At 41.6% G+C, this 25,136-nt stretch overlaps 2 protein-coding genes across 2 annotated transcripts; both read right to left on the reverse strand.

Annotated features, from left to right (window-relative positions):
• Nucleotides 1–1,168: 1,168 nt before the first annotated feature.
• On the reverse strand, nucleotides 1,169–17,091 carry LOC100145014 (uncharacterized loc100145014). The gene is given in 12 exon segments (NM_001126569.1): nucleotides 1,169–1,537; nucleotides 6,242–6,376; nucleotides 7,233–7,362; nucleotides 7,574–7,701; nucleotides 7,845–7,886; nucleotides 8,079–8,114; nucleotides 11,838–11,882; nucleotides 12,435–12,479; nucleotides 13,319–13,363; nucleotides 14,002–14,046; nucleotides 16,719–16,832; nucleotides 16,975–17,091. Coding segments are annotated over 12 exon segments (1,098 nt in total). The 5' UTR covers nucleotides 17,057–17,091; the 3' UTR covers nucleotides 1,169–1,286.
• A 1,155-nt stretch (nucleotides 17,092–18,246) lies between these two features.
• On the reverse strand, nucleotides 18,247–24,889 carry fcn3 (ficolin 3). Its single transcript, NM_001011233.1, is given in 9 exon segments — nucleotides 18,247–18,622; nucleotides 22,160–22,294; nucleotides 22,437–22,566; nucleotides 22,853–22,980; nucleotides 23,155–23,196; nucleotides 23,294–23,329; nucleotides 23,875–23,919; nucleotides 24,430–24,543; nucleotides 24,799–24,889. Coding segments are annotated over 9 exon segments (966 nt in total). The 5' UTR covers nucleotides 24,881–24,889; the 3' UTR covers nucleotides 18,247–18,368.
• Between the last annotated feature and the right edge of the window lie 247 nt (nucleotides 24,890–25,136).

Below are 25,136 nucleotides of genomic sequence, written 5' to 3' on the forward strand. Positions count from 1 at the left end.
TCCTATAAAGACTTGTGCCACTAACTGTCTCTGTGGAAATGTTGACTGTGGCTTTGCCCATAACATAAACCCCAATGGCCCCAGGTGTGGGGTAGACTGTCACGTATGAGCCCAAGGGGTGGGGTTCATGGAAAGTAGGCATGGTTTTGGCTCATAGGTTTGTCTATGTGTAAATAGGCAGGTCATATGGATTGGAGGTGGAGCCTACAATGTTTAGTACCATAATTTAATTATTCCTTAAATATGTATCTATTATATGTCCTTCTTCCAACCTGATTACATCTCTGTATTTGGTCAGTATTTACAAAATACTGTAGAGGAGACCAAACCCTAAAATTACTGGGGTTCCAAGTAGTGATTATAGATTTTTACCCCCAATGGCCCCAGGGAAGGGGTGGAATATCACAATGTGTGAGCCCAACGGGTGGGGCTAATAGAAGCAGGCATGGTCTTGACTGGCTCATAGGCATTTCTGTGTGTAACTTGGCAGGTCATGTGGATTGAAGGTGGACCCTACAATATTATGACTTTTACGATAAGCTTAACTATCCCTTCAGTGTCTATCTATTATATGTCCTTCTTCCGACCCGATTACATCTCTGTATTTGGTCATCCGTGCTTTTTGTAGAGGAGACCAAATCCTAAAATTACTGGGGCACCAAGTAGATAGGTAGTGATTATAGGTTCTTACCCCCAGTGGTCCCAGGTGTAGGCTGGAATATCACTACTTGTGAGCCCAAGGGGGTAGGTTAATGGAAATTAGGCATGGTTTTGGCTCGATCATGGGCGTGTCTGTGTGTAACTTGGCCGTCATGTGGATTAGGGGTGGAGCCTACAATATTATGACTTTTATCATAAACTATCCCTTCAATGTTATTATATGTCCTTCTTCCAACCTGATTACATCTCTGTATTTTGTCATCTGTGCTTTTTAGAGAGGAGACCTAAAATTCCTTGGGTACCGAGTAGGTAGGTAGGGACTACAGGTTCTCACCTGAGTCAGTGCTTGTCTTCAAAATCTTTTTCTGATTTTCCAGCTAGGAAAGGTACTGCACATGTGCTTGCCCACGGCAGTCAGGGAACACCAGGAAGCCTGAAGAAAGAAGGCGGTGCATCATTCAGAATTATGTACCCCCAACTGGAGCGCCACGGAGCATTTGAAAAGTGCTTTGTAGGATATAGACTTTATTTAAGGCAAAAATAAAATATAGCCTGGCGCATTTTGCGCGCAATGCACTTAATCATAACTATGCCTATGAATAAGTCAAATACATTTTGATGTCCTGCTAACGTTCCGGCCGGAACTTCATTTCAGACACTTTCAGCGAGTAACTGACCCCTCGGAAGGTGTTCCAGTGGACTCCGCCGCTTTTACTATCGTGCGCTCCTCGCCTGTATTCCCCATTCAGACAGGAAGAATAGCAGCGACTGTACCACCAGGCCCCTTTGTAGGTTTCGGCACAGTTAGCGGTGCCTGCATTATTATGTACACCCTTTGTGCTAAAGGGCAAGTTCCTGTGAGTGGATAAGGAGTCTCCTGGAAGAGAGAAAAAAAATCCAGAATTGTTGGGAACCCAACGTTCCCCATCATGGAACGTCCTAAAGTGCTAAACATTTATATAAAGACATGATGGGGAGGCTTTGTGTTAGATTCCAGAGAGAAGAAGTCAAAGCTGACCCCTCACAGTGCTGCAGTGATATTGTAGGGCATTCCCTGGTCCATACCTGCTCCACCTGCCCAAGCTTTCACTTGAGCCCAACTTTTAACCACATTAAGGCTGGAGAAACATCACTGCCAAGTCTAAATAGAGTTAGGAGGTATCTGATAGGCAGAGAGCTTGAAGCACATCTGTAACCACTGGGATATTCACCTATTGATCATTTGTGGAAGATGGTATGATGCTTGCAGGAACATGGTGAAGAACATGACCATGAACATAGTACCAACGTCTAGGAACTGGGTGGGATTAACAGTATAGCAGTGGCTGAATATAGTTGTTACATAACTTGCCTCTGACAGTTCCAGCTTGAACCAAATGTCAACATCTTATGGGTTATAAAGTTATTTTGGGTTACCAGTTGAGTTGTGCCCAGGTGGCTCTGGTTCTTACGACCACCTGATGTAGAAGGAAGGGGCATCAAAGAAGTTGCCTCATTCTTCCACACAGTACTGAGTTTATCTACGGAAGTCTGTGCCAAGACAGATGCTCAAGTGGTAGCCCAAAACACATAGTCCTTGTATCTCCGTGGGTTATGAAAACGACCATAGTTGATGACCCCACACATTATTTTCTTAAACGAATCTCATAAAAGTGCTGGATAAAGAAAAGAACGCCATTGCAGGTACATATATTTATTGTACCGAGAAAATATGCTTTTATGAATGCAACAGTTAAGACAATATACTCAAGAAATGAATAGAGAATTTTTCAAACAGTCCAGGTTTCTTTTCTATAAAAACAACAAGGGAACAGGGCACCCCAATATAAAAGCTATCAGATCTTGATATCATTACAAAGGAAACCTACGTTTCAACCCCATTATGGTCTGTAGCATGTAATTGACCTCCTGTCACTCAAAGCAAAAAGCTCCAACTACCAACTTCTACCATAAGATAGTTATCAGAATAGCCACTCAAACAACATCATTAGTTTTTGGAAAAAATGTTACTATAAATTCACCAAATAAAAAAATGGGAAAACACACTTTGCAACATTGCAAATGGGCAGGCCCACCACCAGTTGGCATAGTAGACATGTATGGGCTTCTCTTGTAGGGATACTCCCTGACCCAGAAACAAAACCAGTGACTATGAGCCCCTCAATGATTGTCCCTCTGAATCCACACTTGGGCTTCTCCTGTAGGGATACTCCATGACCTGGAAACAAAACCAGTGACTGTGAGCCCCTCAGTGGTTGCCCCTCCGAAAACACACTTGGGCTTCTCCTGTAGGGATACTCCCTGACCCGAAAACAAAACCAGTGCCAGTGAGCCCCTCAGTGGTTGCCCCACCGAAAACACACTTGGGCTTCTCCTGTAGGGATACTCCCTGACCCAAAAACAAAACCGGTGTCAGTGAGCCCCTCAGTGGTTGCCCCACCGAAAACACACTTGGGCATCTCCTGTAGGGACACTCCCTGACCCAAAAACAAAACCAGTGACTATGAGCCCCTCAATGATTGCCCCTCTGAAACCACACTTGGGCTTCTCCTGTAGGGATACTCCATGACCTGGAAACAAAACCAGTGACTGTGAGCCCCTCAGTGGTTGCCCCTCCGAAAACACACTTGGGCTTCTCCTGTAGGGATACTCCCTGACCCGAAAACAAAACCAGTGCCAGTGAGCCCCTCAGTGGTTGCCCCACCGAAAACACACTTGGGCTTCTCCTGTAGGGATACTCCATGACCTGGAAACAAAACCAGTGACTGTGAGCCCCTCAGTGGTTGCCCCTCCGAAAACACACTTGGGCTTCTCCTGTAGGGATACTCCCTGACCCGAAAACAAAACCAGTGCCAGTGAGTCCCTCAGTGGTTGCCCCACCGAAAACACACTTGGGCTTCTCCTGTAGGGATACTCCCTGACCCAAAAACAAAACCGGTGTCAATGAGCCCCTCAGTGGTTGCCCCACCGAAAACACACTTGGGCATCTCCTGTAGGGACACTCCCTGACCCAGAAACAAAAACAGTGACTATGAGCCCCTCAATGATTGCCCCTCTGAAACCACACTTGGGCTTCTCCTGTAGGGATACTCCATGACCTGGAAACAAAACCAGTGACTGTGAGCCCCTCAGTGGTTGCCCCTCCGAAAACACACTTGGGCTTCTCCTGTAGGGATACTCCCTGACCCGAAAACAAAACCAGTGCCAGTGAGCCCCTCAGTGGTTGCCCCACCGAAAACACACTTGGGCTTCTCCTGTAGGGATACTCCCTGACCCAAAAACAAAACCAGTGTCAGTGAGCTCCTCAGTGGTTTCCCCACCGAAAACACACTTGGGCTTCTCCTGTAGGGATACTCCATGACCTGGAAACAAAACCAGTGACAGGGAGCCCCTCAGTAATTGCCCCTCCCTACACCTATTCCCACCCCCTAGTTTTTCCCTATAGCAGTCCATTGTTTCCAAGCAAACCCCCTCACTGACCCCTGTGTATGGGGTCAAAACTGAATGGGTTCCCTTTGTAATATGAAATAAAGGTTTGATAACTTGTACATTTGAGTGTATTGTTCCCTTGTGTTTGTGGTATTGGGGTTTTCAGGTAGCCCCATCACAGTCAGAATCCTATTCTTAACACCTGGGGGTTACTTTTGTGGGCGGAACTTTATTTCAGACACTTTCAGTGAGTACTCAGTCCCTCGGAAGGTGTACCAGAGCACCCCTCTGCCCCTCTTGCTGTGCTTGCCCCGCAGGTATTCCCCATTCAGGCTGGAACTATGGCAACTATTGTACCACCAGGCTCCTACATACGATACTGCACAGTTGCTGCTACCGGCTGCATCATTATCTGCATCTTTAGTGGTAAATGCTCTGTCCTTGTGAGAACCTAGAGAGTCCCCTGGGCAGAGAAGAAACAAACATTAAAGGGAAAGAATAAAATATCCCAGTGTGTTTAACTCTAAGGTGGCATCTCAATTTTAGAAAACCAACACAGAGTTCCCTGGTGGTACCCTCCAAATACCATGGGTCTTCAGGGTTATTTGTGGCCTCCATTCCAGATTTAGCCACGAGTATCCAAAACATTTTAAAATATAGGCAACAAAGGTTCGCTCCCCGCCATTTTAGACATGTGACCTAAATCAAACATACAACCTTGCTCCATAACTAGACAATCACAAGACATTGACATTTTGAAAAACCCAATATATAATGTACAGTATTTATATTAGAAAGGTCCTTAATAAAAGTATTGGGGAACTTGATCCAAAATGTAAAGGGAACTTGATCCAAAAACTTCTGGCAAAAACATTTGGCGTAGCCAAGTGTTTCACTTCCCTTATTGTGTTCATATTTTTGATGTCTTCAGGTTCTTCTAACTCTACTTCCATTAGACTGACTTCTTCTGCTGCTTTGAAGGGTCACAGATACCCTCATGGGAACAACGAGTCCCTACAGGTAAGATTCTGGGGCTGTGCCTCAAGTATCATGCACTTTTATGGGAATTATGAATAATGAATAAGTTTATATTGCAAAGGCTAAAATGCTGCTGAAAGTAAGTTGACCCCAGAAAAAAAGCCATATATTTCATAATAAAAAGAAATATATTATTGGCCTATTTTTATTAACATCCTGATTGTTAAATCCCAATAACGCCAGAGCGCTCTACTACCAATGATGTATTTATGAAGATTCCTGGCTTGTAGAGAATACAGCATTACAAAACTGTATTTTGGAATCGCCGAACTAGAAATAAACATAGTTTTGATTGCAAGGCCAGAAAATGCTACTAATAGTATGATTGCAGAAAACCTTTTATTTGTGGGAAATTCATATGTCTTTCTACTCTGAAATACCAAACAAGTTAAACATTTTGAAAAGTGACTCAAAATTTGCAATTTGTAGCATCCTATTTCCTACATGTTTTTGGAGTACAAACACAAAACCTCATGAATATGAATGCTAGGGGTCTTCTGAAGAGTTTGATACCACATATGCACGGGATTGTCCAACTAGGGGGCATGTACTCAAAATACAGAAGTACAGTAAAAGTACAGATTCTGACAAAGACAAAATTGATACAGTTGTTTTTGCTAATACCAAACTGCAAACATTTGCTATAACTACCATTTGTATGACTTTTCTAAAAATCAACGAAAAGTTTGCAATTTACAGTATTTTATCGCCTACATGTTCTTGTGTAAAAATATGAAAACAGCTTAAATGAATCACCAGGAGTCTTCTGAACAGTTTGATACCTAATAAGCATAGGGTTACAAAAACTATTTGGCATGTAGGGGCCCCAGAATGTAAATGTTAACTCTCTTGGTTAAAAGAGTAAAACATCATAAATATGGGTAGTATAATTATCAAATTGTATATGAATGATAAAAATAATATGAAAACAGCTTAAATGAATCGCCAGGAGTCTTCTGAACAATTTGATATCTAATAAGCATAGGGTTACAAAAACTATTTGGCATGTAGGGGCCCCAGAATATAAATGTTAACTCTCAAAAGTCATTGAAACTTCTAAAGTTACAATGTATCCTACACCTAGCAGGTCCAATTGACATTAAGAGGCTCTTACCTGCAGTTCCCCCAGTGAATTCTCCATAACGTAGGGTGTATTTCTGAGACTCTCCCTCCAGTCGGAATTTGCTGTAGGTGGCGTAGGTTCGATTGTTATCAAAATCCTCCAGGTCAAAGCGCAGTTGGAAATTCCCTGTGGGGCAGGAGAGAGTCAGTAGGACAGTTCAGCTGCTGCTACAGACATGTACTGAGTCACTTCAGATCTGATTTATGATTGGGTCACATGTTGTCACAGCATAACCCCTTGACGATGCTGTCCAAAATGTTGAAGCACTTGTTCCCACTGTTCTGATCTTATGTTCACCTTCCTATATTCATCATGAAGACTTAGAGTTGCCACCTGGCTGGTATTTAACCGTCCTAGCCAGAATATCACCAGCTACAGCCTGTACCGGTATTACAAGTTTACCGGCAATGTGCTTTATAATCACAGGCCCACCTCTGCCCCACCTATTTCCCCTCCCAGTCTGACCATTTACCAGCCCCAATCACCTTTTCCCCACCCACTTCCCCACCCCTTATGACATAGTCCCACCCCAAATGGTCACAGTCCGCCCAGGACACAAAGGCCGGTATCATGGGATAAAAAAGGTGGGCAACTCTACAAAGACTACAAAGTCAAACTAGACGCATCTAACCTATAATGGAAGGAGATGTCAAATGTTCAAAACATAAATATATAGCCATTATTAAATCTATCTTGAGAGGAATTCTGAATGGTTGAAGAAAAACAAAACCAGTAAAAGAGCAAATATAATACCCCTAGAGGGTAAAGGCAATGACAAATGGGGTGTTTTCTCCAGTGGTACCAATTTACTGTATGTGGAGATGAAGACTCTGTGGGCAGCTCCATTATCCTGTATATTATAGGGTCAGAGGAACATACCATTGCAATAAGAGACAGATGAAAAGTTCTTTGGATAGTTATCACGATCAGTAATGAATACATGAGCAAAGAGATCAAAGCAAAACTCCAGACTGACGGGTACCTGAGGACGTAAGGAGGTGGATGTTCTCATTTCCAAGCCAAAACTCGCTCTGTTGACTACCAAAACCTTGCTTGTAGGATTTCCAGTCTCTGTAAAAATCTACTGAGCCATCTTGGCGTCTCTGAAACACCTGGGATAACAATGGGGAGCAGAGAGTAAACTATGGTCTTCAAATACAGGTTTTCTACTGTTTTTGGTGATGTTGTCCATAGCAACCAAGCATCGGTTTTCTAACTTGTAAGGGGCCATTCAAATGTATCTGCTGATTGGTTGCTATGGGCAAGAGTTTTCTAGAAGGACACATCTCTACACTTTATTTGGTTCCAGTTCTCCAGACTTACAATCCAGCCTCCTCCGTCTGTATCCATGTCACATAAAACAACGAGGGGCTTATTGCCATCTGGATAGATTGTGTACCAGCCGGTGAAGACCAATCCACTATCCCGTAACTCCATACAGTTCCTGGCAGCTATGGGTAAAGGATTCATTTAGATTATTGTTATACCAATCAAATATATATTTTGCATATATATATACAGTACATAAATGTACATATAACCTTCGCATACAGAGCTTGCAATCAAGGCAGATCCTACAGTAGAATGTTCTTACCTTTGTACCCCAGGCCAGAGGCACCTTTTGCCCCCTGATCACCTGAAAGACAATATAGAATTTATGCCACTAGAGCAGCTTTCTAGATTTTTCAACCCAATACTAAATTCACATGATAAATTGCTATAGTTATTACCATCCAAATGCAACAGGTATTTGAGTAAACATGTTGTATGGTAAATACCAAGGGCAGTTAGAGTTGACAGCTTCAAAAATTCTTCTTCTTTTTTTTACCTTTTTCTCCTTTTGTTCCTTGGAATCCCTTATCACCTACGAAAGAATAAGGGTGTTACACAATGTATCCTGTTAGTGTTATATAACTGACTACATACAGAGGGCCCCTGTATTGCCCCACTTATTTGTTGCAGGGCCAACCAACAAAGGGGAACACCTACAAAAATAGTGTTGGGGCCCTACTGTACCTAACAGCTAACAAATACTATTCCTGAGGCTCAGTATCTAGTAGAATTAAGTCTAAAACAACTGGACTTTTTTTTAAAGTTTTTCTGGAAAATGTTTTTACCACTCATCTGAGTGCCTTCTCCAGTTCAACTGACTGGTAGGGAATTGTGGACTCATTCTTAAAAAAAAATAATGTGTGTAAGTTTTAATTGAAACTGTGAGAAATAGAAAACAATGATGGGATTAAATTCCCCATGAAACTGGGTGAAATAGAAAATAATGATGGGATTAAATTCTCCTTGAAACTGGGTGAAATAGAAAACAATGATGGGATTAAATTCCCCATGAAACTGGGTGAAATAGAAAATAATGATGGGATTAAATTCCCCATGAAACTGGGTGAAATAGAAAACAATGATGGGATTAAATTCCCCATGAAACTGGGTGAAATAGAAAATAATGATGGGATTAAATTCTCCTTGAAACTGGGTGAAATAGAAAACAATGAGGGGATTAACTTCCCCATGAAACTGGGTGAAATAGAAAACAATGATGGGATTAACTTCCCCATGAAACTGGGTGAAATAGAAAACAATGATGGGATTAAATTTTCCTTGAAACTGGGTGAAATAGAAAACAATGATGGGATTAAATTCCCCATGAAACTGGGTGAAATAGAAAATAAAGATGGGATTAAATTCTCCTTGAAACTGGGTGAAATATAAAACAATGACAGTATTAACTTCCCCATGAAACTGAGTGAAATAGAAAACAATGATGGGATTAACTTCCCCATGAAACTGGGTGAAATAGAAAATAATGAGGGGATTAACTTCTCCATGAAACTGGGTGAAATAGAAAACAATGAGGGGATTAACTTCCCCATGAAACTGGGTGAAATAGAAAACAATGAGGGGATTAATTTCCCCATGAAACTGGGTGAAATAGAAAACGATGATGGGATTAACTTCCCCACGAAACTGGGTGAAATAGAAAAGGATGATGGGATTAAATTTTCCTTGAAACTGGGTGAAATAGAAAACAATGATGGGATTAACTTCCCCATGAAACTGGGTGAAATAGAAAACAATGATGGGATTAAATTTTCCTTGAAACTGGGTGAAATAGAAAACAATGATGGGATTAAATTCCCCATGAAACTGGGTGAAATAGAAAACAATGATGGGATTAACTTCCCCATGAAACTGGGTGAAATAGAAAATAATGAGGGGATTAACTTCTCCATGAAACTGGGTGAAATAGAAAACGATTATGGGATTAACTTCCCCACGAAACTGGGTGAAATAGAAAAGGATGATGGGATTAAATTTTCCTTGAAACTAGGTGAAATAGAAAACAATGATGGGATTAAATTCTCCTTGAAACTGGGTGAAATAGAAAACAATGATGGGATTAACTTCCCCATGAAACTGGGTGAAATAGAAAACAATGATGGGATTAACTTCTCCATGAAACTGGGTGAAATAGAAAACAATGAGGGGATTCACTTCCCCATGAAACTGGGTGAAATAGAAAACAATGAGGGGATTAACTTCCCCGTGAAACTGGGTGAAATAGAAAACAATGACGGGATAAACTTCCCCATGAAACTGAGTGAAATAGAAAACAATGATGGGATTAACTTCCCCGTGAAACTGGGTGAAATAGAAAACAATGATGGGATTAACTTCCCCGTGAAAGTGTGTGAAATAGAAAACAATGACGGGATAAACTTCCCCATGAAACTGAGTGAAATAGAAAACAATGATGGGATTAACTTCCCCATGAAATGGGGTGAAATAGAAAACAATGATGGGATTAACTTCCACATGAAACTGAGTGAAATAGTAAACAATGATGGGATTAACTTCCCCATGAAACTGGGTGAAATAGAAAACAATGACGTGATTAACTTCTCCATGAAACTGGATGAAATAGGAAACAATGATGGGATTAACTTCCCCATGAAACTGAGTGAAATAGAAAACAATGATGGGATTAAATTCTCCTTGAAACTGGGTAAAATAAAAAAACAATGAGGGGATTAACTTCCTCTTGAAAATGTGTCAAGGACAGGCTGTCACTGACTTTTCTATTCCTTTGCTATTCTAAGCCTCTAGGACTCAATGGTACCCAAACCTGATAAAAAAAAATGTTCCCCAAAAAAGGTTAACTAAATGTTAATAAATCATGAATTAGGTTATTTTCAAAACATTTTCGAGAAATAATATTGTAAAATGGAGTACTGGCAAAAACCCATTCATAAATAAAAAAAAATCTACTTTTTTTCTCAAAATTGCCCCTTAATTCTTCTAGATACTGTAATCATGACCTTGATGAATGAGGATCTTCATAGACATCCCTGAGGCTGGACAAAATAAAGGCTAAATTCTGTATCCCTGAGCACTTGATCTAGGGGATATATATCCAGCCATGGCCCCCAGATTTAGTGAAATTTAGTGGGAACACCTCTCTTGGTGTAGATCAGTTCTATTTTACATACATCCTGCAATTTTAGCCGCGGTGAGAAGAAGGTAGGAGGGTCTGAATCTCTCCAATTTTGTGTAATTAACCTCCTGGAGGAAGTGAGTTTGGTACTAAATGAGATCAAGATCCTGCATCACAGCAAGAATACATAACTTGGGTGTTTTTTTTGGTCCATTTCCCTTTCCTTTCACATTCCCTTCCACTCCTCCCCCATCATCTCAAACGATCCCCGTTTCTCAGCAGCACCATATTTTCTCCTCTTTTCTCCAGTCTACTTCTCTCTCCTGCTTCTCTTTCTTTTCCTTGGTCCTTTCTTCTTCTCTCCTAAGCTCTAGCTCTTTATTCCCTTGTTCCTCACATCTCTTCCCTACATTCCCTTTGTAAATACGGCTTCCTCAAACTTCATAGAAGGGAAAATGCCTTCTTCTTCTCTCCTAAGCCCTAGCTCTTTATTCCCTTGTTCCTCACATCTGTTCCCTACATTCCCTTTGTAAATACGGCTTCCTCAAACTTCATAGAAGGGAAAATGCCTTCTTCTTCTCTCCTAAGCCCTAGCTCTTTATTCCCTTGTTCCTCACATCTCTTCCCTACATTCCCTTTGTAAATATGGCTTCCTCAAACTTCATAGAAGGGAAAATGCCTTCTTCTTCTCTCCTAAGCTCTAGCTCTTTATTCCCTTGTTCCTCACATCTCTTCCCTAAATTCCCTTTGTAAATACGGCTTCCTCAAACTTCATAGAAGGGAAAATGCCTTCTTCTTCTCTCCTAAGCTCTATCTCTTTATCCCCTTGTTCCTCACATCTCTTCCCTACATTCCCTTTGTAAATACAGCTTCCTCAAACTTCATAGACGGGAAAATGCCTTCTTCTTCTCTCCTAAGCCCTAGCTCTTTATTCCCTTGTTCCTCACATCTCTTCCCTACATTCCCTTTGTAAATACGGCTTCCTCAAACTTCATAGAAGGGAAAATGCCTTCTTCTTCTCTCCTAAGCTCTAGCTCTTTAGCCCAGATGTTCTAATTCAGTTCCAGATTAGCCCATAGGAGCTACACTATAGACATGAAAGACAGTAAATAACTGATTCTTTAAACATATAAAAGTAATTACCTTTCACTCCAGGCGACCCGTTAATACCAGGAAGTCCATCATCTCCTTTAATACACAAAAAAATGGAGTTGATATAGTGATATTTGATATATTCCTATGGATAATTTGAGTACAAACCCAAGGCCATCTGCCATTCATTATTTTCCTTTTTCCCAATGAAATTCCACAGACTTTGTACCAAAATGGTGCTATTTATCAAATTAACTTTAGGGGCAAGTTATATAGGGGCATTCTGAACCAACATGGACAGTAGATACCAGTAGTTGTGGATTGTTTCCTAAACCAGTTCCAGTTTTGGAAATAAGACTAAGGTTCTTTATCCATAATATATTCTCCATTCATTTCTATGGGATTTTAAGAGGCGTATTTATCAAATGTGAACTTGCACCCATTGATAAATACGTCTCTAAAAATCCTAGAAATAGATAGAAAATGGTGGAATATTACTGTGGCGAGCTCTAATTTTACATTTTAAATCTGCCCCTAATTGTTCTCTGTGGCAGAGCATAAAGTGGGTAAATTCATCATGGGTTTTGTTGGTTTTGCTCAAATTTTGATATACAAATTAAGGTCCAGAGTATTACACAATAATATTACCTCTCAGTCCTCTACTCCCCGTAAGGCCCGGGGCTCCGGTATCTCCTAAAAAAAGAATGCAGATATTAAAAGTGGAGAACACAATGCATCTTGCTAATATTCAGATACCGACTGTATCGTTTTTATACATCTCTGTTGCCCAAAATATCCACCCCCCAATAGTATTATTTAATTTGATATAGACTCAACCATTTGGAGCAATCAGTGATGTAATGGCACCATGTCATTACTGGGAAGAGCAATCTGAATGGCTGGGAGATAATGGCAGGGTAAGAAGGACTTGAGAGTGGCAAACTAGGAGAAGCTGGTCCCCAATAGAAACGTTAAACAGTAACTTGGTGTAGATCTGTGGTTCTGGGCATTTTTCTTTTCAAGTCCCTCTTTGAGGTCTAAAATTTGGTATTAGGTCTCCTTAACTAATAACAAGGCTAAAGATACAGTATAGTGAGCAAGAGTTGCACTTTCTTCTCAACACACGTCACCCCTAACTGGTCTTTGAGTTAATTCCTTCCCACCCCCAATCCTTCTAGTCGTTATTGTGGGTCATAGTTGTGGGACCACTGGAGTAGAATCAAGTACAGCAGGAAGGGAGGTGCCCTTTAGCAAAGCCTAGTAGTTAGGTTCTACAGTTACTAGAAGGACCAGATGTGCTCCCAAGATGCCATAGATACTCTGTCCTTCTAGTTGAAAAAATTTTGGACAGTGAATATAAAAAAGATCTGGTTCATCCCCCTTGTGCTTCTCTGCATGTCACTCTTATATGGATCAAGGGGAACCTATTAAAGCATTGGTTTGTCCCACAGGTATATTTTTGAAGGACCTAAGTTTTCAAACATCGTATACACCCCTTTCCCATAGATGGGTTCCTGCACCGCTGGACTTACCTTTCTTGCCAGGAGGCCCCACCAGTCCAGGATGTCCAATGTCTCCTATTGTTATTTACAAAAAAAAGCAAAAAATAAACAAACAAACAAAAGCACTTTAGATATCACTGAAACAAGGCCTATGATGTTGAACACACATATTAAGAAGACTTTTTGGATTTTTTACTACACTGGTGGTTGGTTTTTATTTTATTTATTTAGGTTCAGTTTTGTTGAATTAAACAATAGGTGAGATTCATGTCCAACCCAAGCCTTGTATATTGGTCAGAAGTTGACCAGAGGAGTATATTGTCCCCTATGGAATTCTCCATCATTGATTGTACAAGAATGCCTAAATTACTAAAGAATAATGATGAATAAATGCAACAAGGGCCCTTCAATGCATTACCTCCAACTGTGTGTTGGCCTGATACAGACCCAACCAGATTAAGCCACAAATTAAGCCACTAACAATAGTTTAGGCAGGGAGAACATTTTCTACGTTAATTGTTGTGGCCAAAAATATTGATGATGAATGACCCTTAAGGAATTCTTTCAGACCTTACAAACAGGGCATTGACGAATTCATGGACAACCTAGACTTTTTCAAATACTGGAGATCTCAAATGAACCCAATGGAGATTTTCCCGGGTTTTATTTCTATTTGGGTCCTTGTCCTGCTGATGTCAAGGGGCGGGCGTTACCTTTCTCACCACGGGGGCCCATCTTTCCAGGGATTCCAGGGTTTCCTTGTTTTAAATTGAAAAAAAAAAATGGACAAAAACATAGAATAGAAAATTTTAGCTAAAGGTACAGAAACGTGTATTTGTATTCAATTAGGCAAAACACACTGTGAAAATATATACAGGTATGGGATCCGTTATCTGGAAACCCATTGTGCAGAAAGCTCCAAATTACGGAAAGCCTGTATCCCATAGACTCTATTTTAATCAAATAATTCAGAATTTTAAAATTGATTTTCTTTTTCTCTGTAATAATAAAACAGTACCTGTACTTGATCCCAACTAAGATATAATTACCCCTTATTGGGGCAGAACAGCCCTATTGGGTTTATTTAATGGTTAAATGATTCCCTTTTCTCTGTAATAATAAAACACTACCTGTACTTGATCCCAACTAAGATATAATTACCCCTTATTGGGGCAGAACAGCCCTATTGGGTTTATTTAATGGTTAAATGATTCCCTTTTCTCTGTAATAATAAAACAGTACCTGTACTTGATCCCAACTAAGATATAATTACCCCTTATTGGGGGCAGAACAGCCCTATTGGGTTTATTTAATGGTTAAATGATTCCCTTTTCTCTGTAATAATAAAACAGTACCTGTACTTGATCCCAACTAAGATATAATTACCCCTTATTGGGGGCAGAACAGCCCTATTGGGTTTATTTAATGGTTAAATGATTCCCTTTTCTCTGTAATAATAAAACAGTACCTGTACTTGATCCCAACTAAGATATAATTATAATTACCCCTTATTGGGGGCAGAACAGCCCTATTGGGTTTATTTAATGGTTAAATGATTCCCTTTTCTCTGTAATAATACAGCGAATTTCCGCGTTTCGCCATTGGCGATTGTTTCGCGAAACGGATGAAAAATTTCGCCGCGGAAAAATTCACCGCACGTCCAAAAACAATAGCACGCGACAAAATAATAGCCGCGGGCGACGAAACAAGAGCCGCGCGACGAAACAAGAGCCGCGGGCGACGAAACAAGAGCCGCGGGCGACGAAACAAGAGCCGCGCGACGAAACAAGAGCCGCGGGCGACGAAACAAGAGCCGCGCGACAAAACAATAGCCGCGGGCGACGAAACAATAGCCGTGCGACAAAATAATAGCCGCGGGCGACAAAATAATAGCGTGCGACAAAACAATAGCCGCGGGCGGCGAAACAATAGCCGCGCGACAAAATAATAGCCGCGGGCGACAATTTTTTTTTGTCGCACGACATTTTCGCCATTTCGCGAATTTTTCGCCGTTTCCCGGATCTTTTCAAAGATTCGCGAATTTTTCGGCGAAGCGAAACAGAACAGATTCGCTCATCACTAATAATTACCCCTTATTGGGGGCAGAACAGCCCTATTGGGTTTATTTAATGGTTAAATGATTCCCTTTTCTCTGTAATAATAAAACAGTACCTGTACTTGATCCCAACTAAGATATAATTACCCCTTATTGGGGCAGAACAGCCCTATTGGGTTTATTTCATGGTTAAATGATTCCCTTTTCTCTGTAATAATAAAACAGTACCTGTACTTGATCCCAACTAAGATATAATTACCCCTTATTGGGGGGCAGAACAGTCCTATTGGGTTTATTTAATGGTTAAATGATTCCCTTTTCTCTGTAATAATAAAACAGTACCTGTACTTGATCCCAACTAAGATATAATTACCCCTTATTGGGGCAGAACAGCCCTATTGGGTTTATTTCATGGTTAAATGATTCCCTTTTCTCTGTAATAATAAAACAGTACCTGTACTTGATCCCAACTAAGATATAATTACCCCTTATTGGGGCAGAACAGCCCTATTGGGTTTATTTCATGGTTAAATGATTCCCTTTTCTCTGTAATAATAAAACAGTACCTGTACTTGATCCCAACTAAGATATAATTACCCCTTATTGGGGCAGAACAGCCCTATTGGGTTTATTTCATGGTTAAATGATTCCCTTTTCTCTGTAATAATAAAACAGTACCTGTACTTGATCCCAACTAAGATATAATTACCCCTTATTGGGGGCAGAACAGCCCTATTGGGTTTATTTAATGGTTAAATGATTCCCTTTTCTCTGTAATAATAAAACAGTACCTGTACTTGATCCCAACTAAGATATAATTACCCCTTATTGGGGCAGAACAGCCCTATTGGGTTTATTTAATGGTTAAATGATTCCCTTTTCTCTGTAATAATAAAACAGTACCTGTACTTGATCCCAACTAAGATATAATTACCCCTTATTGGGGGCAGAACAGCCCTATTGGGTTTATTTAATGGTTAAATGATTCCCTTTTCTCTGTAATAATAAAACAGTGCCTGTGCTTGATCCCAACTAAGATATAAGTAATCCTTATTGGACGCAAAATAATCCTATTGGGTCTAATTCATGTTTTATTGATTTTTTAGTAGATATGGAGATCCAAATTACGGAAAGACCCCTCATCCGGAATACCCTTGGTCCTGAGCATTCTGGATAATGGGTCCCATATCTGTACTGAGGGTATTTCTTAGGCACCAGTCTACTGCTACCAGTCACTATATCTAGGGGTATAATAGAACTATATCCCCCCTTCCAATAAATCACATTATCCTTGTACTGAACTGTTGAACAGAACCAAGTTGTTTCCAAAAACAGTAACTTCATACAAAGTTTCAGGGAAGGTTGTCTACTTACCTTTGGTTCCTTGTGTCCCTGTTTCTCCCTTTTGCCCAGGGGATCCCGTAGACCCGGGACACCCTCTTAGAATGGCCATTCTTTCTGATTCTCCAACTCCAATGAGTTTTACATCTGTAGTGAGATGTAGTCATCAAACCATGAACACTTATAAAATGGCGTCCATCCTTCCAAGCATTTTTTAGCTAATAGATCCTGTACGGATATCTATTGATCAACTTCTCTACAGAAACAATGGTTGTGTGTCTCTACTCACCAGGACATGTGTCTTGGGCACGGCAGGAAATTGTGATCCCAACAAGAATCAGATAGAATAGCTGTGGAAGAGAAATTTCCATGGTTGGTGCTTTTTCCACAGATCTTTGGTTCTTTATCTTTATCCGTCTCACCGTGTACGGTTATTTGACTTCAACTCTTCAACTGTTTCCCTGTATATATATCTATGTCACGAGGGAACGGAGGAGAACACCTTCCTAGCAACCGGCTGATGTTTGCCAAAAAGGTCACTGACTTGTTTGTATACAGGAAAAAGTAGAAATGATTAACTTTAACTTACATAAACACTTACACACTGATGCATTCAATTGCTACCTACTGGGTTGTATCTATATATTAAAGTTGGCCCATAGCAAGAGCTCCAATATCTTCTTCAAAAAGGCTCTCTCTTCTGCCAATGAGAAGGTCACTCTGCTACTACTTATCTACTTTTATGTTTACCAGAAAAGCTTTTATGTCTACCAGTAAAGAGATAACCTCTAGTGGTCTGGATCCCCTCCAGTAGAATCCTCAGGGAGTCCTTTTCAAGCTGAGTGTTCCTTAACTTTAGAGTATTTACCCCGAGGAGTCCTCATTGGAGCTGATGCTACTCAGCCTATCTAGGACACATCATAAGGTATGCTAAGTGGAGTTCTACTTCCCACTTCCAATGCCTCATTCGCAGATAATCAAGAAGGCTTGGGTTACCTTAGGCTCAACTGGACTCCTTTACTGGGGTCTACCTCCACCTCAGGCCCTCTGACATATCCATTCTAATTCCAATTGCATTTCTAATTTGAAAAAAGTCAAAAACTTAACTGGGTAAAAAAATGTGAAAAAAACAACTCAAATGCAGAGAAATTACCTGCTGCCCTTTATATTGGACCCAATGGAGCACAATTGTCAACCAATGACAGTAAATGTTGGACTACAACTTCCTGTGGCTTAACAAGGAGATAGGTAGCCAAACGCATGGTGGTTGGTTCTAGATCAGGAAGATGCTGATAGTCAGTGCAGTAGGCATGGATTGGCTGACCCACAGGTTCTGCTGTTGGTATCTAGAAGAAGTGCACCAACAGTGAGGCCAAAAGTCTTTGAAGGAATCTACCATTTAGGCAATGAATATGTCCAATGGCTTCCAAAGCCTTGGCTTTCTATTGGGACCCTCAGGTTTAGGATCTGCTACCGGAACAGAACCCAAGTGCTTGATGTTAAGGGGAGAGGGCAATGGGTACCCATGAATATCAAATGAACCACAAATAGCATAAAGGTGTTTGATTTCATATATTTATTTTCAATCTACACATGCACTGTGAGTAATGGCGACTGTAATGTGCTTGGTTATAATCACACTATTAATTTGAACAAAAGATCTAAATCTTGAATTCCTCCCTATTACTCCACAGGGCGAAATTTGATTTCTGTCACTTTTAATGAGTAGTAGCTCCCTCTGAATTTGTACCATGTCATTCCGATGTTCTTTTTACTGATTGTGCCACGCAGGTAGGGGCCATTGGGATTGGTGTTAAGGCAGCTGTGGTACCACCAGGCTCCTGAATACTTTGTGGCACAGTTGGTGCTATCGGATTTGTCATTATCAGCATCCTTAGTGGAAAATGCTCTGTTCTGGTGAATAGATAAAGAGTCTCCTGTACAGAAAAGAAACAGATGTTTAAGAGCAGGTTGCAACATCCCATGGGGAAATGCTACTAATCTGGTACTTTGAATGACAAGATCCCTTTAAGAGAAGAACTCACACAATGTTCTGTTTAGTGACTCCTAGAGTTACACAGTTCTTGAGGCTCACAGAGTGGACAGAGTTTATTTCCAGCCCAACCAGAGAAAAGACAATTCTCCTCATATCTCACCCAAACTGCTCTTCAGCATGGAACCCACCCTCCACCATAACTTGTGTCCCCACTGAGAGGAGAAGAAACACAATGTTCCGTTTAGTGACTCTCAGAGTTACACAGTTCTTGAGGCTCACAGAGTGGACAGAGTTTATTTCCACCCCAACCAGAGAGAAGACAATTCTCCCCATTCCTCACCCTAACTGCTCTTCAGCATGGAACCCCCCCTCCCTTCTATAACTTGTGTCCCCACTGAGAAGAGGAGAAACACAATGTTCTGTTGAGTGACTCTCAGAGTTACACAGTTCTTGAGGCTCAGAGAGTGGACAGAGTTTTTCTCCAGCCCAACCAGAGAGAAGACAATTCTCCTCATATCTCACCCTAACTGCTCTTCAGCATGGAACCCCCCCCCCAGTTGGTGCTATCGGATTTGTCATTATCAGCATCCTTAGTGGAAAATGCTCTGTTCTGGTGAATAGATAAAGAGTCTCCTGTACAGAAAAGAAACAGATGTTTAAGAGCAGGTTGCAACATCCCATGGGGAAATGCTACTAATCTGGTACTTTGAATGACAAGATCCCTTTAAGAGAAGAACTCACACAATGTTCTGTTGAGTGACTCCTAGAGTTACACAGTTCTTGAGGCTCACAGAGTGGACAGAGCTGATTTCCACCCCAACCAGAGAGAAGACAATTCTCCTCATATCTCACCCTAACTGCTCTTCAGCATGGAACCCCCCTATAACTTGTGTCCCCACTGAGAGGAGGAGAAACACAATGTTCTGTTGAGGGACTCCTAGAGTTATACAGTTCTTGAGGCTCACATAGTGGACAGAGCTGATTTCCACCCCAACCAGAGAGAAGACAATTGTCCTCATATCTCACCCTAACTGCTCTTCAGCATGGAACCCCCCTATAACTTGTGTCCCCACTGAGAGGAGAAGAAACACAATGTTCTGTTGAGGGACTCCTAGAGTTATACAGTTCTTGAGGCTCACATAGTGGACAGAGCTGATTTCCACCCCAACCAGAGAGAAGACAATTCTCCTCATATCTCACCCTAACTGCTCTTCAGCATGGAACCCCCCTATAATTGTGTCCCCACTGAGAGGAGGAGAAACACAATGTTCTGTTGAGGGACTCCTAGAGTTATACAGTTCTTGAGGCTCACATAGTGGACAGAGCTGATTTCCACCCCAACCAGACAGAAGACAATTCTCCTCATATCTCACCCTAACTGCTCTTCAGCATGGAACCCCCCTATAATTGTGTCCCCACTGAGAGGAGGAGAAACACAATGTTCTGTTGAGGGACTCCTAGAGTTATACAGTTCTTGAGGCTCACATAGTGGACAGAGCTGATTTCCACCCCAACCAGACAGAAGACAATTCTCCTCATATCTCACCCTAACTGCTCTTCAGCATGGAACCCCCCTATAACTTGGGTCCCCACTTTGAGGAGAAGAAACACAATGTTCTGTTGAGTGACACTTAGGGGGAGTTCACAAAAGTGGTGGTGTTGAGACAGAATAAAAGTGGAGACAGATTTGTCGGATTTTCCACCTAATTCACAAACTTCTATCTCCACTTTTGTGAATTTGTCTTTTAAACAGACAGTTTTCAGATTTTTGTCATTTTACCAAATTTTTTTTTATGAATTTAGCTCTTCATCAAACCCAGTCCCACAGCTACAGGAACCTTGGAATAAGGATTTTGCATTTCAGGATTTTGCATTTCATTTGCCATTTCACTTTGGGGGCATTTCCTGAGGGGTAATTTTACTTTACCCAGGGAAACGATACATATTTTTTTTCAGGACAATCTGGGCCTTCTAATGTTTTCTATATTTCTGTGTAATTCCCCTTCTGTAACAAGATTTAAGGGTCTAAATACCTTCTTCTCTAGCCCCTACTCATTACTGGCCAGCAGCAATCCGGCCCTCGCACCAACATGCCCGGTGAATAGAGGTCCAACTAGGGCCCATTGGGTTTTTATCCAGTGCCCTGTTGGGCTAGTCCAACCCTGTAACCCAATATCCCAGTTTGGGTGCCAGTGTGTATGTGCTGCTTGCTGATCACCAAGATGGCGGCTGGGAACAGAAGGGACACAGTTAAAGGTGGGGGGCACTGCTGTTAAGCTCTGTAGTTCTGCTATGGGGGCACAGATAAGTTGGGGCAAATGTTAATGAAGCTTTTTGCACCTTCAGATCCGCTCACTTGGCGATGTCGCTAAGCGAGCGGATCTTCTCCCAATATCCCCCACCTATGGGTGGGCGATATCGGGAGAATCCAGGCTAATTTGATCGTTTGACCCTGTGGTCAAACAATCAATGTATAACGATGGGTATAGGAAAAGTCGGTCTGGGGACCGCATCAACGAGCTGATGCAGTCCCCAATCCGACTAGATTTTTTAACCTGCCCGATCGAGATCTGGATGATTTCAGGCCAGATATCGGTCAGGCAGGCCGTCGGTAGTGCCCATACAGGGGCCGATTAGCTGCCGAATCAGTCTACGGGACCCATATCGGCAGCTAGTATGTATGGGGACCTTTAGACAGAAACTTTTCCCCTAACAATAGTCTATTAATCCCCATTAATATGTTAATGATCCTCCAATGGGGCCCCTACCAGGGGTGTGAAGAGGAGACTGGGTGAAACAAAACAAAACAGAAGAGCTTAGAATTGATCTAACACTGAGCTTTACTCCATTTTGAAAATGTGGGGAAAAAATGTCGGGAAAAATGTAGTTAAAACGTTGTATAAATGTTGTTTAAATGACAAATTCACAAAAGTGTCTGTAAACTGTCTTTCTTTCACCAAAAATGGAAAAGTGGCGGTTGAGTCGGAATTTAGGCAGATTTCGGTTTGTGAATCTGGAGAAAGTGTTTTCCACCAGTTTTCCCACCATTTTACTCCAAAAAAGGTCTCTCTCCACTTTTGTGAATTTCCCCCATAGAGTTACACAATTCTTGAGGCTCGCAGAGTGGACAGAGCTGATTTCCACCCCAACCAGAGAGAAGACAATTCTCCCCATACCTCACCCTAACTGCTCTTCAGCATGGAACCCCACCCTACCATAACTTGGCTTTATCCCCTCCACAATGGGAGCAAGCCCACAGGTTGGGAACCAACTGGCATAATTAAAGCACTCCTGATAGAACCCAGCCATCTAGCCCCTATGGAGAACCACCACTGGCCTAATTTAATCAAAGGATACCGTGCCTAAAGGAAAATCTAGAGCATCATCAACATTTCCTTTTATGATTCTTTAACAGCAGAACACAATACACACTGCATTCTAAGTTTGGTATGCTGAATCAATATAAGGAGACTCCTACCTGCAGGGCCCCCAGTGAATTCTCCATAACGTAGGGTGTATTTCTGAGACTCTCCCTCCAGTCGGAATTTGCTGTAGGTGGCGTAGGTTCGATTGTTGTCAAAATCCTCCAGGTCAAAGCGCAGTTGGAAATTCCCTGTGGGGCAGGAGAGAGTCAGTAAGGCAGTTCCCTGAGTCAATCGGACATTTGAACCCTGCAAAACTCATTCATTCAACTTTAATTGGCTTTCAACTGTTCAGTGATGAGCATCGGCAAGACTGCCGGCATGTGTGGGTACCTGAGGACGTAAGGAGGTGAATGTTCTCATTTCCCAACCAGAACTCGCTCAGTTGGCTGCCAAAACCCTGTTTGTAGGATTTCCAGTCTCTGTAAAAATCCACAGAACCGTCCACTCGTCTCTGAAACACCTGGGGGTGGGTGGGAAGCAAAAGAAACCCTAAAGTTTGGGAGTACTGTACTTTACATTTCCAATAAATCTGGATCCCATTAACTAACCCTTTGGGGTTTTATGTGTTATTTCCACTTATTCTGGAAAGAAGACTCAAGACTCTGTTCCATTAATTGAGTTTTACACCCACAAATGGAGCCCCAAACCAATCACTCTCTCAACTTGATAGAGAGGCAATTTGTTTGCGTGTGTCTTCAGGATATTATTATCAACTCTTTATTGTATCTGGATGTGTCTGTACTTACTATCCATCCCCCTCCATCCGTATCCATGTCACAGAGAACATTTATAGGCTTATTACCATCCGTATAGACTGTGTACCAGCCGGTGAGAGAGGCTCCATTATTGAGCAGCTCCATACAGTTCTTCGCAGCTACAGATACATCAGAGATAGAGTCAGGTCATTGACTACTATTAATTAAGTAACACATAAAGTCTACCTTTGCAGATAATTAAGAGAACAGAAGAGGCAAATGTGGTTCTACCAACCTTGGTTCCATCAACCTTGTTGATGAATCAACTGGATCATCAATAGCAGAGTTCTTACCTGAGGGCCCCAGTGCAGAGTCCCCTTTTTCCCCTTGTTTACCTAAAAATAAGTAGAAATGAATGCCATGGAGACGCTAAGTGATCCGTTTAGCATGAGTTTAACTCATGACTAAAGGAAGACAAAAAAAGACAAAGACCTGTTGATCCTGGAGGCCCCAGTGGTCCAACTTCTCCTAGAAAAAAAATGAAAACCAACTGTTCAAGATGTCCCTTGGTTAACAATTTGCAGTTTAACTGACTCCATAAAATGAACTGGTGTCGGTGGAGTCTGGGGTTCCCATTTCATTTCTTACTGGCAAGAATTGAACTATTTGGCAGGTTGTTGAACAATCTGAAGAAGACATTTTTTCACCTCTGGGTTTGAAAGAAGGTGGTGTACGGACAGAAAAGAAAATGGGGTGATGTAGAACTTCCGGAGGAGATCAGATTGGAAAGAGTCATTTCAAGGAAAGAAACCACCTGACTCAAAATGTTACAGTAGCCCACTTGTTGGATCTTCTCATTGGTTGAGACTTTTCAGCCTCCATAAATGAAGTTCATTTCATTCTACAATACACAGAGCTCATTGTAAAGATAAATAATACAAAGACACCTTTTAGGCTTATGTGTATGTAATTAAACAACAAGGCAGGATCCAGGTCATTCAAGACTGGCCAATGATTTAGGCCCAAATAAAAACTCCTCTCGCCCCAATGCTGTGTCTCCGTGCCGGCATTACCTTTCTCACCAGGGGGGCCCATCTTTCCAGTAATCCCGGGGTGTCCTTTTTAAAAAAAAATACAAGTAATTATAATAAATGTCATGTAGATATGTATTCAGTGATATATCCATTCTTATATCTCATGAACGTAAAGATGAGCAGAAGAACAGGGTGAGGGAAATATATAGCAAGAGTATTTATTGGGCACCTATAAAATGCTACCAGTCACTAGTAACATAGTAAGTTAGGTTGAAATAAGACGTACGTCCATCACGTTCAACCATAATGCCTATATATAACCTGCCTAACTGCCAGTTGATCCAGAGGAAGGCATAAAACCCCATCTGAAGCCTCTCTAATTTGCCCCAGAGGGGAAAAAATTCCTTCCTGACTCCAAGATGGCAATCGGACCACTACATCTGGGGGCAGAATAAAAGCATATTTCCCCCTTCCAGTACATCCCATTTGCTTTGTAGCTGAGGAAACAGCACCGAGTGGGTGTAATAATGCACTTCAGGCAGGTAGAAAAGGCAACTTGGAAGAAGACTGCAGGTCTGCAAAGTATCTACTTACCTTTTATTCCTTGTTCTCCTGGTTCACCCTTTGAGCCTGGAGATCCAGAAGACCCGGGGCAACCTCTTACAATGGCCATTCTTTCTGATTCTCCAACTCCGATGAGTTTTACATCTGTAGTGGGTTATACGATGTGAGGGTTCAACAGTCCAGTTAAAGACATGGAAACCCTAAATCCATCTTTATAAGTTGGGCACATCTCCCCCACCCAAACCGCACCATTTTTATTGCACATATCCCTTCCGTTCTGCCTCCCAAGGGAATTCTCAATGCTTTGAAGTTTGTTTGCAAGTCACCCAGCCATGGACAAGCAGCATCACAGGCCCCGGGAGTTGAGGCTACAATGTCACACTGGGCGTCTGTACTTACCTGGGCACGTGTCTTGGGCGCGGCTGGAAACTATGATCCCGGCAAGAACCAGAAGGAACGTATTTAGCAGAGAAATTCCCATGGTCGCTGCTGCCTCTGTCTATGAGCATTTGTGGATCTGCGGCTCTTTATCTGTCTCGCGGGGCACAATTTTTTGCCAAACTTGCTAAAATTTACCTGCAATAACCCCGGGCTTGTTGGTTTATCCAAAAAGGTAGAAATGATTAACCGTAAATAAACTTATGGGCTTCGTCCTTACCGGCAGGGCTTGGATCCATTTATTGTAACTGAGCCAAGTGCCCTGGCATCTCCTGTAACCTGTTCTGCCTCCAATGTGA

The sequence above is a fragment of the Xenopus tropicalis genome, chromosome 8 (assembly GCF_000004195.4).
Source record: "Xenopus tropicalis strain Nigerian chromosome 8, UCB_Xtro_10.0, whole genome shotgun sequence".
Classification (NCBI taxonomy): Eukaryota; Metazoa; Chordata; class Amphibia; order Anura; family Pipidae; genus Xenopus; species Xenopus tropicalis.